Below are 17138 nucleotides of genomic sequence, written 5' to 3' on the forward strand. Positions count from 1 at the left end.
ATTCATTTTCATGAGTGCTGCTTCTTGGCAGCATTCAACACAGTTGAAGACTCTGTACTTCTATCTTAAATTTATTGAATGGATGTTATTGATTCATATCTTTAGTATGATAATGTAGAGGAATTTATGATGGATACTAATGGAAAATTACAGGAAATTTGAAAATTTAGTGAATTGCTTGCTGACATTTTTATTTTCTATTACAGGGTTCATCTCTGTAATTATGCAATTTACTACCTTTTTCCCCTTTCTATATTACTTTGGAAAATTACAGCCTTATAATAGACATCAGTAATTTGTAAATATTGTGGCTGATCTATTTTAGAACAGTGTTCTAAGAGAATGGAGTAACAGATATACTTTTTTTTTTTTTTTTTTTTGCCGTACGCGGGCCTCTCACTGTTGTGGCCTCTCCCGTTGCGGAGCACAGGCTCCGGACGCGCAGGCTTAGCGGCCATGGCTCACGGGCCCAGCCGCTCCGCCGCATGTGGGATCTTCCCGGACCGGGGCACGAACCCGTGTCCCCTGCATCGGCAGGCGGACTCTCAACCACTGCACCACCAGGGAAGCCCCAGATATACTTCTTGTAAGCAAAGAATCAAGCATTAAAACCAAAGGAAACTTAGAAAGTGATGTCATCTCTGACCGAATGACACAGATTTGCCTTTCTGAACAGATTTTCAGTGTCCTGCAAGACCATAAATGGAATTCCCTGGCAGGCAAGTGGTTAGGACTCCACGCTTCCACTGCAGGGGGCATGGGCTCAATCCCTGGTTGAACCAAGATCCTGTATGTCACGTGGCCAAAAAAACCCCAAAAAACAAACAAAAAACTCCCACCATAACTAATAGAAAATTGCACAATGCAATTGCTAATAATATGAAGTCTACATTTTATATAAAAATTATGCTTGCTACATGACTTTACTAAACTGGATTCCTGCAAAAGATAATAGATGACTCTCTGAACATGATAAAGTGAGCTTCCAGCAAAAGATTACTATGACTAAAGGATATCAGGTGATGCAGCATAGCTAAAACAAAACAACAGCTCTGAGAGCCTTTTACAATTCCACCTCTGGTGCAAAGGGACTGCACGGCCAGCAAGGCAGTGGGGCAGTCACGGAACTGGGGCTGAATGATTTTTACACATGATTTGTAATCCTCCCTAAGGTGGAGGAGGTCATCTAACTTGATTTACGTGGTTTAAATCACTGTTCCTTTAGTTTTCCTCATACTTTAACTAAACTAGGTAGTGAGTTAGTCATTAAACTTGAAAAATGTTTCAACTGAATGAAAAACTTCCTATGATAAAGCCTCCAAATAATCAAGGAACGATTCAAGGTATTTTCTGCATAAAATTTCCACCTGGATAAACCACTTTAAGCACTCAGCTTTTAACTATTTGAAGAGGAAATTGGTTATCACCAAATGCAACACATAATTCTGCCTTCTTACATACCATAACCTACTCGATTCAAATTCATCATTAAATGTCACTTGTATAATTTGCTAACAGTGATGCTCTCAGGGCCTGTGGTGTGCAGGTCCCTATATATAAAGTTGTCTCAAGCTGCTATCCTTTTAATGTTCACAGTACATTTATTTTTTGGTTCCCTCCCCTGCTGTCAGCTGTCACATTTTGTTTACCTGCTTCCAGCAGGACACTGTCAATACTTATGATTTGTTCAGGAGCAGAAGTCAGATAACGAAACTTATTAGAATCAGGTGTGAAATAAGAACACGTACACGCTGAAGATGGGGACCTGAGCGCCCTCACTTCTCAGTAAAGTACGTGTTAGTAACAGGTCTCCTGGTCTTCTCCAGATTGGTGATACTCCACAACTGAATTCTAAATATGTAAATTGCAATTAGATGTTTCTGGTAAGTAGTAAATAAAATATCCATCATAATTTAAGAACCCTGTTAAAAATTTTAAAACTCTCTTTGCAGAGGAAGAGTCTAATAGCACGTTTCCAATGGAAGACTGTGGGATCACAATAAGGAAGACAGAACTATATAGATTAGCAGCTGGCTTAATTAGCTTCCCATAAACTTATTAACAAATTAGATTACAAAAGACAAATGTAATTTAATGAATCATCATGTGAGGCGCTGAACTCAAAGCTGAATTGTCACATGCTTACCATAATACGACCTGCTTAAGTACCGATATGAATGAGTCACTCATACCTCAAGCCTGCTCAACAGTTTTGAAAACCTACTTACGTAATGGTGGTGCTCACGTCTGAGTAAAGTAAACTACTCAGGGAGCTGAGTAGTTCCCTGGGTCAGGTGTAGCAGTCCTCAAAATGATCATAACGTGACACTGTAACAATACAGCTGTTTCTTAAAGGTTCTAGAGACCCAAGATATGTATTTCTAGAGCTAAGTTATCTTCAGCTTAACTTCAGCTAAGTTGTATCAATTCAGATGCAGTTAGATTTCAATTAGATGTCAATTTTTTAAGGCACATGTGATGGAATTCTGTGAATTTACAAAAGGAAGTGAGGGCAACTAGTAATAATGGTTACATAAAGGGGTAGTTAAAATACCAGCTTGCTACCAGCCCCATGCTTCTGAAGAAGTTGCACATGTGGGTACACATGTTGTACCCAAGTTGTACTTGGGTACAACTCTTTAACAAATTTTAACAATTGAAAATGTGGGGAGAAAAAAACTTTATTCGCGAGTATAACCTTCTTACCTTTGGGATGTTAAAATTACCTTTTATCAGATAGTTTTCAACTTTTTAAATGTTCTTACTTAATAATTTTAACATTGATAATGTCACTTTAGTCTCCACATTTGGGGAAAATTTTACCTTCTGTAAAATCTAAGAATGGGAACCACTAGAACATGTACAAAGCCATGTTGCTCTGATTTGCAGTGAATGCTTTTTAAGAAAAGCATTTCATGACCACAGACCAGGATATCCAAACTTCTGGTGAGGAGGATTTTTTTCAAGCCTTGTGATCAACTGTGGAAAAATAATTGAAGCCCCTTAAGGGTGTTGAAGAAAAGGTCTTAGGGAGAAAATACCCAGAGCCAAAGTGAGAGCACTGTTACATTTCTCCCTACTCGCAGGTGAGGAAAGAGCAACAATTTTGTACATACACTTTGTAAAATTTCTCAAAACCACACCTACATTTCTAACCCTACCTTTAAAATTCCTGCTGTTGTTCTCAAGAAAACCAGGATCACATAATAGAAGCTTTGATACATGTAATAAACCAAACATCCACGTACCATGCTTAGAGCAGTGTCTGTTCCATGTAAGTGCTCAGCAACTATTAGCTTTGATGATCACTGGAAGAATTAAATGTCTGCCTCCCAAACCTTCTTCATATATAAAGCAAGCACAGTGAACTGACTGGACTGTAGCTTTAATAGACAGACGTAAGGATAGCTATTAATATAAGAATTGCAATATGAAATTAAATAGACTCTTAGGCTAAAAAATTACAAGTTTTAAAGATTCTCCAGTAAGTTTATTTTGCAAGCCTTCTGTATTTTATGTTTGATTGGTATACACTGGAATAAAGAGAAAAATGTTCATATAGACTCAGTTTTGAACACTGAACTGTTATCATCGTAAGATAAATTCAGATTTACTTTATTTTTAATTGACCTTCAAATTGCAGCAGCTCACGAGGTTTAGCTGTAAGTGTTCTTGCCACCCCACCCTGTCACTGAGTCAGACATACACACAACACATGTAAACAGACACAAACAAGTCTTTTATAAAGTAAACAAGTCTTTTATAATGTAAATAATCATTTCTTGTTGAAACTTTTTATACCCAGTTCCTGTCTTTTCTGAAATTGGGATATTCATATTTATAGAGAACAATATTTATAAAGTAAAGAGTTTCTCTTTGAAAACTCAAGCAATTCTTCACAGCAATAGTTTTCTTTTTGATCTAAAAAGCATGGAATACAGAAGGCCAAAAGGGGAAAAATCACTTTAAATGATCAAAACAGAAGAGCACTAAAAAATAATATATTTAATAATATAGAGAGAAATTTTTAAAGTACAGTTTCTTTTGAAAATATTGACATTCAAACAAACAGCTTTGGACTCACTGTCAAAAGCTTTCTCAATTAAAATTTAAACATGTTGGTTTTATTGTAGGAAGATACATTAATTCTTTGAAGTCAGAATGAAAGGGTTGCACAATTTAATTTTTATATAAATGACTGTTTGAATATACAAAGTATCAAATATAAACAGTAGTGTAACAAGAAAATAAATTGGCAGAAATAATTATTCAACCAGTAGCAATAATTAAGACCACCATTTGAAAGATCTTCTATAAACAAAGAATGGAAAAATACTGTTATAAGTTTTTACAGCACACAATTGAATTCCATTCTAATTCATTACTATTATACTTCCTTCTTCTTCAGTATTAGCGGACCCACATTATCTCCTGTCAATTCATTGTGTTTATTATGTGAACCATCACAGGCAGGAAACTAAAAAGGAAAAAAATTACAAGTGTTATTCTTTAAATGATTCAATAAATAGAAATATTTGTGACATGCTCTTATAAAGAAAAGGCCATTACTTTGGGGGGAGAAACACATCAGATAGCTTTCCTGAGTAACAGATATATTCTCTATCTAACCTAACTACATTCCAATACTACAGCAAATCTAACAAATTTAAGTATTTAATTATTTGGTAGATTTTAAATAAAAAGCTTTGGATGATTCCAAACAAGTCAATACAGTAGTTATAAAAGGACATCAAAATAAGCTCTTATTTTCTATAAAGCTCTAAATCTGAGCTCACCTCATTACTTATTTTAAATTTTAAAAGGATGTAATTTAAATTCAAAATAAATGATTTCATAACGTTTTCTTACTATAAAACTCATGCACACTGTAACACTTAAAAAATACTTTAAAAATATTTTTAAAAACTTACTCATAGGTAACAATAATTAACATTCTGGTATATTTTTTCCTCTGTATTTACTGTGTACTCATTTTTTTTAAGCAAAATTGAGATCATACTGTAATACACTTTTCTAGCTTATATTACATCATGCTCCCATGTTATTAAATATTCTTTTAAAAACATGGCTTTTCATAGCTTCCTAATATCCCATCACTTGTATTATACCATACGTTAACCATTCCTCTATTATCAGATATCTAGACTGTTTCTAAGATTTTGTTATTACAAAGGATGCGACGATGAGCATTATTGTATTTAAAGCCTCAAATAGCCTATGATCAAACTAGATCTCATCAACTACTTATAATTTATCACTCCAAACTACTCCTTTTTTTGGTTTATTATTTTTAATTGAAGTATAGTTGCTTTACAATGTTGTGTTAATTACTACTGTACAGCAAAGTGATTCAGTTATACACATACATACATTCTTTTCTTAAAAAATATTCTTTTCCATTATGGTTTACCATAGGATATTGAATAGTTCTCTGTGCTGTACAGTAGGACCTTGTTGTTTAGCCATCCTATATATACTAGTTTGCATCTGCTGACCCCAACCTCCCACTCAACCCCTCCCCCAACCCCTTCCCCACTGGCAAGCACCAGTCTGTTCTCTATGTCTGTGATTCTGTTTCTGCTTCATTGATAGGTTCATTTGTGTCATACTTTAGATTCCACATATAAGTAATATCATACTGTATCAATATCTGTATTTCTCTGTCTGACTTACTTCACTTAGTAAGATAATCTCTAGTTGCATCCATCAAACTCACTTTTAATTTCCACATTAAAAATCATCCGTAATTATACTTACCATTTACTAACTCATACTACATACAAGGCACTGTACATACATCGTCTCACTAAATCCTCAAAAATTTCTGTGATATTGATATATTATCAGATTTTAAAACACCTGACGATCAGAGTAATAAAGATTAAGTAATTTGCCCAACCAAGTTTCTGTGCTGGTCTAACTTTTCTAATGTAGGAAATACAGTGATCATTAAGACGCGACCTTTAATTTAGAGTAGACTTTCAGTGCTGAATACTATGAAAAAATCCCTAATCTCACAGGACCACAAAACTGGGGATTTAAGAAGCAAAACCATTTTAACTGCACAAAATTTTAGTGGACACGTAAATGGACATCTTACCGTCTTAGAACGCCAACACCTACAATAAGCTGCTTTAGTAAGACACAAATCTTCAATGTTTATCTCATTCACCACTTTGGGATTTTCCTTTTGTATTTTAAGATTAATCAAGCTATCCTTCTGTTGCTTTTTCTTCGGGAGAAATGGACGAACCGCAAGGTAGCCAAGTAGTGCAAGTACACCAAGGAAAGGCAATAACCGAAGCCATTCTGAAACTAAACATGTACAGATTTGTTAAAGTCTGCGTGCTCCTGTAATAGAACTCAAATAGGGATGGATTGGGAGATTGGGATTGACATGTACACTGCCATGTTTAAAACAGATGACCAACAAGGACCTACTGTAAAAACAAAAAATAAAAATTAAAAAAAAAGAACTTAAACAGCATGTCTCATCTTTGAGCTTATTCTTTATCTATTCTTCACTTCTCACTTTAATTTCTTAACTATCAAACTTATCTGTAAAACTGTGAATAAGGCACCTATACCTAGGACCACCTTATTTTATTTGTGGGTTGACTTGAGACTTTTGAAACTGGAAAACAACATTTTCAGAAATGGGTCCTCTACCAAATATCCTATAATTATCCTAAGTATATTTGTGTTTAGTTTTATTTCAGGAATTATGATCACCATAATTATAAACTAAATTCAATGTGATATATTTTATAGGTTTAGAAAACATTTCCACCATGTCTAAAATCATACAACAGAATATCCCGCAATAGCTTACCACTGATTTATAATTTCAGAAAGAACACATCTTCAATGCTTTAATTTACATTTTTTGGTAAGGCATAGTGATTCCTAAAGAAATACCTAAATGTTGTGTAAAAGCTATTTTAAAGAGCTAGTCGAAATTTTCACATCCTGAATATTCTCATTAGATACATCTTATTCTTTAAGTGTTCATGAAAGCCTTCTGTAGTACTCAGCACTGTCTTAGGGGGATAGGGAATATAAGTGATATAAATGAAATTTATATCACTTATAAATGATATGTTTCTCCTATGCCTGTGGAGACAAACACACCAGGAAGCCAAGATAACTGTCTCAGCATGCATTTATCAAATGTTGGCTAGTACCCTGCCTCTGCTGGGCTCTGCAGGGAATCCTTTGCCTTTAAAGAGTTATCACCTGTCATCCTTCACTGAATGCTAACCTGATATCTTGCTAATAAACACTATGTAGAAATAGCTTAGTGGAGAAAAAGAAAAATTGAAGGTCATGTGCTAAGGCATACTAATAAATATTAATGATAAATGAACAGACTATGCTAAGAGTGCAACTGTATTACCTTGTTTAACACTGTGTTAGTTTAAACAACTTTATTTGGTAGGCACCATTATTATTCCCATTTTTCATGTGCATAAACTGTAGCTTAAGCAGGTTTAGTCCAGGACAGTAAGTGCAAAGTCTGTTCTCAATCACTATGAATGAAATTCAACAGATCTAAACGTTTTGTTTTTTGTTTTTTTTTTTTGCAGTACGCGGGCCTCTCACTGTTGTAGCCTCTCCCGTTGCGGAGCACAGGCTCTGGACGCGCAGGCTCAGCGGCCATGGCTCACAGGCCCAGCCGCTCCGCAGCATGTGGGATCTTCCCTGACCAGGGCACGAACCCGTGTCCCCTGCATCGGCAGGCGGACTCTCAACCACTGCGCCACCACGGAAGCCCCCAGATCTAAACTTTTATCTGTTCTTCTCTCAGTAAATCTACTCAAAGACTGGCTTAATATTAACTCTTCCAAAATGAAATTATTTTTGATACAACACCACGCCAAAGGTTTGTTATGAGTTGTGGACGAATCAACCTATTTACGTATGAATAGCACCTGTAAGAGTGCCTGGCACAGAGAGGATACACAATAAATGGTAGTTTTTATTAAGATTATGGAGATTGGAGCAACTCCCCTGAAAAAAATCTTTTGCTAACTAAACCTGACAATGTCATATAGTAGAAATTTTCGGGGATATAATCTTTTAGTCACCAGAATGAAATTCTGTAACGGTAAGATCCTGCCAGTCAAGCTGGCTGTTCTATTCTCATAACAAGAGTGGAAAGACTCCACAGAAATCTTTTTTTTTGTGTGTGCGGTACGCAGGCCTCTCACTGCTGTGGCCTCTCCCGTTGCGGAGCACAGGCTCCGGACGCGCAGGCTCAGCGGCCGTGGCTCACGGGCCCAGCCGCTCCGCGGCACGTGGGATCCTCCCGGACCGGCGCACAAACCCGTGTCCCCTGCAACGGCAGGCGGACTCCCAACCACTGCGCCACCAGAGAAGCCCCACATAAATCTTTTGAATGAATTAAAGTTCTGGAAATGACAAAGAACTGTTTCTTGTGGGGGAGGGGTCTACCTACAGATCTGTGCTGTCCAATACAGTAACCACTAGCCACACTGTTTTGATTTGTACCCAGGATTCTGTTTTACTCAGGTATGGTAAGATGACAGACATGGAGACAACTGCGTTGAAAGAAAAGTTTACTTACAATTCCCAAGAGGAGGGGGCACACCGTGCCACCCAGGACCACATGGGGAAGTACGAGGCTTGGTCACAGGCAGAAGGTAAAAGGGCACAAGCTTTTAGTGTGGTTTCTACAGAAAAGGCAAGGTAGGGCAGAGTAAACATTTAGGACTGGCTAGCTTGAATAATTTCAGTGGGCTCTGGGCTATAGGGGTGGTCCCTAGTTGTCTCATATCTGGCCCTGGGTGATTTAGGGCAGGGGAAATACTGGCTTGGTAAGTGAGAGTTAGATAAAGGAAGTGGTTGGAGTGTAGGCTTTGGATTGGTTGGTTTGCATATGAAAAGTATGCTCACAGGCAAGTAGTTTACTATCTCCTGGCATTAGCCAGTCCTTGGAGGGGGCAAGTTCTCCCTGGCCAGCATGGCCCCCAAGTTGTCCGAGTATCATAAAATATAGAAAATAAAAAACACAATTAATACACATGTGGCTATTTAAATAAATTAAGTAAAATTCAGAAGTCAGTTTCTAAGACATACCAGTCACATTTCAGCAGCTCAAGGGCTACATGTGGCTAGTGGTTACCATATTTGACAGCAGAGAACATTTCTATCATCACAGAAAGGCTTCTGGATAGTGCTGCTATAGACCAGTGTTCCTATAAAGTACCATCTCTATAACATGGCAAGGCTACTTTGACAGTTTCAATTCCCACAAATATCCCATCCCTCATGTACTTGAAGCCAGCCAAAGCTACTTATTACCCAGTGACAGGCTTCCTGTGTCCTTTGCATAAGGAATTCCTTTTGTCTGCCATGTCTTTCTATCTGTGGCCTGACTCATGTGGACCATTTAAAACAGGGGTCAAATATGCCTCCTCCAGAAATCTTTCTTCATTTCCCAAAGCAAAATTAATCACTCCCTCCTTTGCTTCCAAGCCCCTTTTCCGAAGTTTCTTTTATCATACTACTGTTATCTGTTTATAAAGTTGATTCTTCCATGAGCCTGTAGGAAAAGGAGCTGTGTACTACTCTTCCTGGCGCAAAGTAGATACCTCATAAATGTTAAATGAGTGACTTAATGAATGTAGAGCATAAATGTCAGTCCCCTTCTCACTCACCATATTGTACTGTAATTATTTATTTATACTTATTTTCTAGATCAGGCAATAAATATCTTAGATTGTTATTGGCCCCAACATCCAGTATAGTATCTTGAAACAGTACTTATTCAATACATGTTTTTTGAATGTAGAATAACATTAAGTATTATTATGTATACTACAAAATTAAAAAGTCACGAGAGGTTAAGTGACTCAAAGTAAAAAAGTAAATGAATGAGAATGTAAAGATGAAAACATTAACTTAGATTCTTAAGTTTAGCATTTCCTAGCGTAACCCACAAATCTCAGGGAATAAACGGTATTAATACTGTTTTAAAATCTACTTCAGAAAACATTGTCCTTCCACACTTAATTCCTTGGTAAAACACTACTCTATAGTAATACAGTGATGAAAGGTACTATTATTTCCTACAACAAAGTAACAATTTATACAACAGTCTTGTTTAATAAAATCTACTTTTTAAAGATGATAAACTTCAATTTAACTACAGAAAAGATAATAAAGGAAAATAATACAGTCTGTAAAGCTCAATTAAATCATTTTAAGTACATTTATTAAGGCTGATTTTTGATGAATAATTATTAAATACAGAAAAATCAAACAAGAAATTAAAAAAACAACCTTTAAGATTGGCTATTTCCTATGAACCTGTTTGATATATATTGAGCTACTGAAGATATATTAGGTACTGTGAAGGGAAATCTATTACCTACTAACTGTTAGGTATAATGTATATTTTGTACAGTACACTTTTAAATTGTTTTAGGATTATCAGAAATAGCATTTATTTTACAAAATTTGAAAATTTAGAAAAGTTGTAAAAAACAAAATAACTTTTAATCCCACCATTCAAGAGTTGGTAACATTTTGTTGTATTTCTATTTTGCTGTATTTTTTTTCCTTTTTAAAAAGGTTGCATATAATGATACTATAAAAATAATACTGGCAACTTGACTGCTGATAATTTCATAACATTTTTTTTATGTATCATTATGGGTAAAACATAGAAATGACTTCATTTCTGAACCAAAGAAAGATGAAAGTAAAATATTTTTAATGGATGGCATTACTATTACCACTTAAAACCTAATATACACTATTCAGGACCAAAGGGCCAATAAAATGAAATTAATAATCAATTTTAAAATCTTTTTTCCACTCACGACTATAAATACAACAGTGTCCCAGTATTTAGAGCACTGCCTGGCCCATAGTAAGTGCTCAATAAATACTTGATGACTTGAGGAATTCTAAATTGCAGAGTGGTTACATGGAAGAAAATGTTTTAATGACATCAAAATTGTTCTCCACAAAGGCTAGTATAATCTTTAATTACACTGACTTTTAAATACAGTTGGTCTACCTAGGAAAAGGGGAAAAAACTTTTACAACTTACAGTAACTATGTAAATATATTCCCAAATTCTCAAAAATAAAAGTTTTCTAAAATAAAATTCTTCAATCTTTCAGAAATAACCTTTATTATTTACATGTTAATAAATGCAACTCTTTTAGTTTGAACTTAATGATTTATTACCCTTTCTTATTAAGAAAACTCACCTTTTGTTCTATTTGTTTAAAAAAACAATTGAGGTAAATTTACATACAATAAACAGATCTTAGGTGTTTAGCTCTGAGCTGTGACAATTAAATATACCCTTGTAGCCTCCACTGAAAATGTGTAAAAATATGTAAAATATTTTCATCACCCCAGAAAGTATTCTCCTGTCCCCTTCTAGTCTATCTCCCCACCACTGATTCCTATACCCGAAGGTTTTTTCCACTCAATATAAAATTTTTGAGATTCATCCAGTGATTAATTTGTTTCTTGTTATTACTAATCAGTATTCCACTCTATGAATATACCATAATTCCTTTATCCGCTCTCCTGTTGCTAGGTACTTAGGTTGCTTACAGTTTGGGATTATCATAAATAAGGCTGCTATGAACATGCTTTCAACTCTGTTCCATTTCTTAAATTCTTTGCTCAAAATTGGCCCTTTCTAGAGCTAATGCCCTTGAAGGGTCAGCTCTGACATGTTTGTGTTACTCTGGGAAAAATATTATTATAGTCTTAGGATTCATTGCTTTGTCTTTAGGAGCAAAACCATTACGTTTCAAAGCAGCTACCTAGTTTAAGTGGGGTAGAACTACTATATTCAAAGTTTCATAGCTAGCTTTTAAATCTAGATATAAACTTTTCTGACTTTTGAATGGGAAGTTTTGTTATTCTATTTTAAAAGTTTATATGACAGGGAAAGCTTTTTTAAAAGTCAATGTATTTGAGTACATTATACTTCCAAAGGGCAGAATTACACTAATTTACCTTAAAAGCCTCACTCTTAACAATGTAACCTAAACAAAGATAGATAAGGCATTTCTGATAGATAAGGGCTATCTATTAAAACTGTATAGTAATTAAGGATCTTCAAGTGTTTACTAAGAACGCAGAGTCATCATGAGAGAGTCCATTGCTTTTAAAAAACCACTGGGTCTAAACAGGGAAGGAAAAACAGGCAACAATAATGAGAACTGAAACTTTTTTTTTGCTCTAATTGTCATAGATAGAAAATGAAAATATTTTTGGTCCGGTAGACATTTTAAACAATTATATTGAAAAGTTATCTTCCAGGTTTTAATTTCAGCAAAAAAAAAAGTCTAAGATGGATTCTACAAGAAGTTCATTCAAGAGAGCCAAATGTCATTAGCTATTACCATCTAATCAGGAAGCGAGACCCAGAGAGGAAATTGGTCATTGCAATTTTTCTTTCATAGTGCTCCCAAACAGATTCTGCAAGTGTTATATTCTCATTATCCAGTGCCAAACGGACTATCTCATTTTTGTCATAAAGTAGTTATTACAAATATGTTAACGTTTCCTAAATAAATGGACATTACAATGAGAACTAAATTGTCCCATCGTAATGGGACTTAAGTTAAATACGCACTATAAAGATATTTATCAGAGTTGTCATTATTGCTGAGAATTGGTCTTCACATTAACTATTTAACAGCTTTAAAGAAGAAACTACTATAAATTATTGATTCAAGAGGGAAAAGGTTTAGGTTGAGTTTCCTTAATGCCTTTAAGGAATTAGGAATCCCTGAGAAGAAAGACAGTAGGAATCCCTGAGAAGAAAAAAAAAAAGGTTTGAAAATCTTCTAATCGCTAAATCAAATATCGTACTTTCCAATCTGCTTCAACTATACTGTTTACAGAAAATTGAAATGAATATAAAACCTGCTACAATCAGAATCAACACACATAATTCAGGTTTAACTGGACTGAGGTGGGAGCAAGGGGACTTTTTTCTTTCTTGACTATTAAAAACTCAGCTGTTAATTAATGCAAATATTTAAGGTAAGTTGGCAACTGGGAACAAATGTCACAAAATGATCATATCCTTTTGACCTGGTATTACCATTTAGTGAATATATTCAAGGGTATAATTCAAAGAAGGAAAAAAATAACAATTGGTACAGAGCTACTTACCACTGAACATTATGAATAAAAAATATATATAAAAACATTCCAAATTTCCAGCTGCAGGGGAATGGTTAGGCCTACTGTGATGCTAATCTATAATAAGATTATATACATACGTAGTTATTACAACAAGATAAGGAATACATTAAAATATGTAAAGTACTTCAATAAAAGAAATGATAAGGGGAGAAAAAGGCAAAATTTTACATAATTGCTGTAATCTATCAGAATAAACTAGTAAAATCAACAGAAGACTCTGATGTTTACAAACACATGATTTGAAAGTTTTTTCATTTTGTTACTTTTATGTTGTTCCTATGTTTAGATATTTCTTTTTAATGTTTATTACTCAGTTACCACTCTTTCTATTCAATTACATGCTTTCTATCAAACCCCTTAACATCTAAAAGTGTTAAAAATCTCACAATCCATTTGTCAAGAGCAAATGTCTATGACCATTATGCAAAGAATCTCTAGATTTAGAACAGTCATCTAGTTTATCACATTTTAATCTATCCACCTCCAGACACTGCTTTTTTTTTTTTTTAATCTCTGAGAGGGGATAGCTCTCAAAGCACCATTTGTTTGGTAAAGTATTCTCTAATTAAAGAAAAAAAATTTCTTGAACATGGAGCTAAAATCCATGTTCAAATAACTATCACTAATTTGGCCCTAGTTGTCTTTTTGTCTACACAGAATAAATCTTATTTTTCTTCCGCTGGTCAGCCTTCCAAATACTGTATTTTAAGTCAGCTACCATAGATCTCCAGACTGCTCCAAGCTAAGCAGCCCTATTTACCTCACAATTATCTTAATTCATGCTTACATACCCTGGTAATCAGGACATATGAATTCAATGTTTGCTTTATTAATATGTTTTTCCCCCCCCCTCATCATCCTAATCAGTCCCTGTGTCTGGTTCACCAATATCCCAACTTACATTGTAAAGCTCAGAACCCAACAAAATCTTCCAAGTGTTGACTGCATTCTGGAAATTTTCATCCTTTAGATGTGAAATCCCGAGTTCTGGGTTCTATTTTGTAAAGGAGGGAACTTAAGTACAGGATGTTACATATATTCATTAAATTTCATTTTCTAATTTTTGGTCCATCATACTAGCAAAGGTATCTTTCTGTCAACTCCAGGAAACTAAATTGCCTCCAGGCCCGTAGTAATGGAGGTGACCTCAAATGACCCCATGATAGGTCAACTCTCTCCTATAGGATTGGAGTTTATTTTCTAATTTTGTTGCTAAATAAAACAGCAATACATATTATGTGCATGTCTGTGTTTCTCTCCCACACAGTCACACCCACACGATGTGGGTAAAACCCAGCCAAGAGCTGGGACAGTCTGATACACAGTGCCTTAGATAACGATGACTTACCCTGCTTTAAACAGGCACACTGCAGGGAGCGATGGAGATGAAAGAGATGGGCCCGTTCCCAACTCAGCACCTTCTCTGCAAAAACCTGGTCTCTCGCCACGTAAAGATACTGGCTACAGCCACGAGGATAAGCACCCCGGGCCGCCAAGTACCGAGAGGTGGCCTCACACACGCTCCCAGGCAGCAGCGCCGGCGCACGCCCACCTCCCTCGGGGCGCAGACTCACCGGGTCACGAGCCATCCGCCAAGCTCCGCCCCGCCCCTCGGCCCGAGGGTTTTTAGATGCCCGCCCCCACCCTCCGCCTTGGGAAGCTTACAAGGATGGGGACTGGGTGAAGGCAAAGATTACCTGTGAGCTGGGCGAACCCGGTAATGCTCTCGGGGACTGGGAGCCGCTTAAGATACGCGGGGAGCTGCACCTTCACAATGCGGGCCACGCTCTCCAACACCATCCTGGCCAGCGCCGTCCGCTCCTCGCCCGACCCCCGCCGCTCTCCGGCCGAGCTGCCGCGCCTGCGCCGAGAGCGGAAGCGGCCGGCGGGCGCTTACAGCCCGGACCGGGCGGGGCGGGGTTGCGGGCACGCGAGGAGAGGCGACCTGCCCGGCGCCGATTGGCAGCGGGCGGGTGACGTGCGCGCGCCCGGGGGATGCCGAGGGGGCGCGGGCGGCCGCGGGGACTGACGGGTATCGAGGCCCGCCTCGAAATCTCGATGCTGGAGAGGGCTCTTGCGGTGGGCCTTTTACGTGTGTAGACGCTGGAGGTCCGCAGAAAGGATACTGTGTCGGAGGAGGTAAAGCACAAGAGAGTGCTTTGTAACCGGGAAGTGCCTTTCAAAAGTGAGTTTCTCCTGGCGTCTCTTTTTACCTCGGCCCGTCTCGTCTCGGCCTCTTCCCAGCCGCGGCCCCAGAACTGCAAATTCTCTTCAGAGCACCCTTCTCCTCTACCCGCCGCGGCGCCTAATTTCGCTCTCTTCCCTCTACAAGTCTTTTTGTTGTTGTTGTTGTTGTTGTTGTTTTAAAGAAGTTAAAATACTTTCGCTAAACTAGGAACTGCTTAAAGCTCTGCCCCTTGGCCATTTGGTATAATCCTGCTCCGAGACCTTGAAGTATTTGCCATTCAGACGAGACCCGTTAGAGTCCTTCCTTAGATAATCTTCAGTTCCTTCTAAAGATCTGTTCTTTTTTCGGTTACCTAAAACTGGGAAAGTGGTAAAAGAACATAAAGGCTTAGGGTTTCCTTTATTTCATGTTGCAGGGCTTCTGCTACAAACTAAGGTATCCGTGAAGAACTTTAATTGTTGTTTAGAAAAAAAAAAGAGCGAAAGGAGGTAGCTCAAAAAAAAAAAAAAAAAAAGAAGAGGAAAGGCGATAGCTTTAGTCCCTGGAAGCATCTTACTTGACATGACTTTGTTTCATGTTTTTGCTGAAGTAAGATATCCGAAGTAATTTGTATCTCAATACCCTGTCTCATTACCGTTCTGAACCCCGCTTGACCAGCAACATAAAACAATGAACTGCGTAAGGTCCAATATTGCATTTTGTATGACTCATTGTAACAACCAGCTGTAATATATAGGTTTTATCTTTTATTTTTTCCTTGGTGTTTCATGCTAAAGTGAGAAAGGGAAGGTTATTTTTAAAAGCATTCTCTGGACTGTTTACATTTAATATTTGTTACTGTCCTTCACTAAAAAAAATAACCATCAGCAAGAGGGTTAATTGAAATCTAGATAAGCCTATTTTCTATCATTTTACCCTGGTCAAAATTGTCAAAGTAAAATTACAATGGAAATTTCTACAAAGATGTTTAGATACAGGTTCATGTTCATGAGCTAGGATAGTGTAGAAGATGATTCACAAAGTGATGGTTAAAGGTTGGTGTTTACATTCGAGTTTCCTTTCAATTTCCTCTTAGGAGCTTACTTTTGGTTTGGTGGAAGAAGGACCCTGGAGCTTGTTGATGCTGAAAATGTTCATCTCAGACGTCCTTGTCCTTGAGCCTGTTCTGTTGGGGAGATGGCTGAGGTAGGGGTGGGTTGAGGGAGTGGGGCCATTAGGGGAAGACAAGTTGAGAGAAGGCCACTAAATATTTGTTTCTTAATTAGAGGTTTTGTTATCTTGACAAGAGCGAAACAAGCTGTGTTCAGTGAGATTCTTAAGGTCTCTAAGAAGTTTTTCTTTATAGGAATAAAAAATACATACCTCAGTTAAAAGACAGAACATAGTAAAATGCTCAAGTGCCAAATGTATAAATTGATGTGACCAACACCCAGATCCACATATACAGAATACCAGACACCCCATAGAGCTTCTTTATGTCCCTGCTAACCACATCTTCTTACCACCACCAACACCACCACCACTATTCTGTCTTGCTTTGCATGTTCTTGAATATCATATAAAAGGAATTATACTGCATGTAGTTGTTTTTTTGTGACTGGCTTCCCTTGAGCAGTGGATACCTGGTTTGCTATTTCTAAGTAGAAGGAATGGGATGAGCAGAAGTCTGTATGGACGAAACATTTTTCTTCTTGTCTTTCATCTTTTTTGTCTTAAAATT

The 17138-nt window shown here is 37.0% G+C and overlaps 1 protein-coding gene and 1 long non-coding RNA gene across 4 annotated transcripts in view; one reads left to right on the forward strand and one right to left on the reverse strand.

Annotated features, from left to right (window-relative positions):
- Nucleotides 1-3461: 3461 nt before the first annotated feature.
- Nucleotides 3462-15146, reverse strand: CISD2 (CDGSH iron sulfur domain 2). Its single transcript, XM_030845105.3, has 3 exons — nucleotides 14928-15146; nucleotides 6122-6336; nucleotides 3462-4477 (listed from the first exon to the last, which is right to left on the reverse strand). Exons 1-3 carry the CDS (start codon nucleotides 15028-15030, stop codon nucleotides 4388-4390), a joined length of 408 nt encoding a protein of 135 aa, XP_030700965.1. The 5' UTR covers nucleotides 15031-15146; the 3' UTR covers nucleotides 3462-4387.
- Nucleotides 15147-15253: 107 nt separating this feature from the next.
- Nucleotides 15254-17138, forward strand: part of LOC115846413 (uncharacterized) — a 35929-nt gene continuing 34044 nt past the window's right edge. For all 3 annotated transcript variants that reach the window (XR_009564067.1, XR_009564066.1, XR_004036862.2), the window contains exons 1-2: nucleotides 15254-15415; nucleotides 16494-16603. This is a non-coding gene — a long non-coding RNA (uncharacterized lncRNA). The remainder of the gene's footprint in view (nucleotides 15416-16493; nucleotides 16604-17138) is intronic.

The sequence above is a fragment of the Globicephala melas genome, chromosome 5 (assembly GCF_963455315.2).
Source record: "Globicephala melas chromosome 5, mGloMel1.2, whole genome shotgun sequence".
NCBI lineage: Eukaryota > Metazoa > Chordata > Mammalia > Artiodactyla > Delphinidae > Globicephala > Globicephala melas.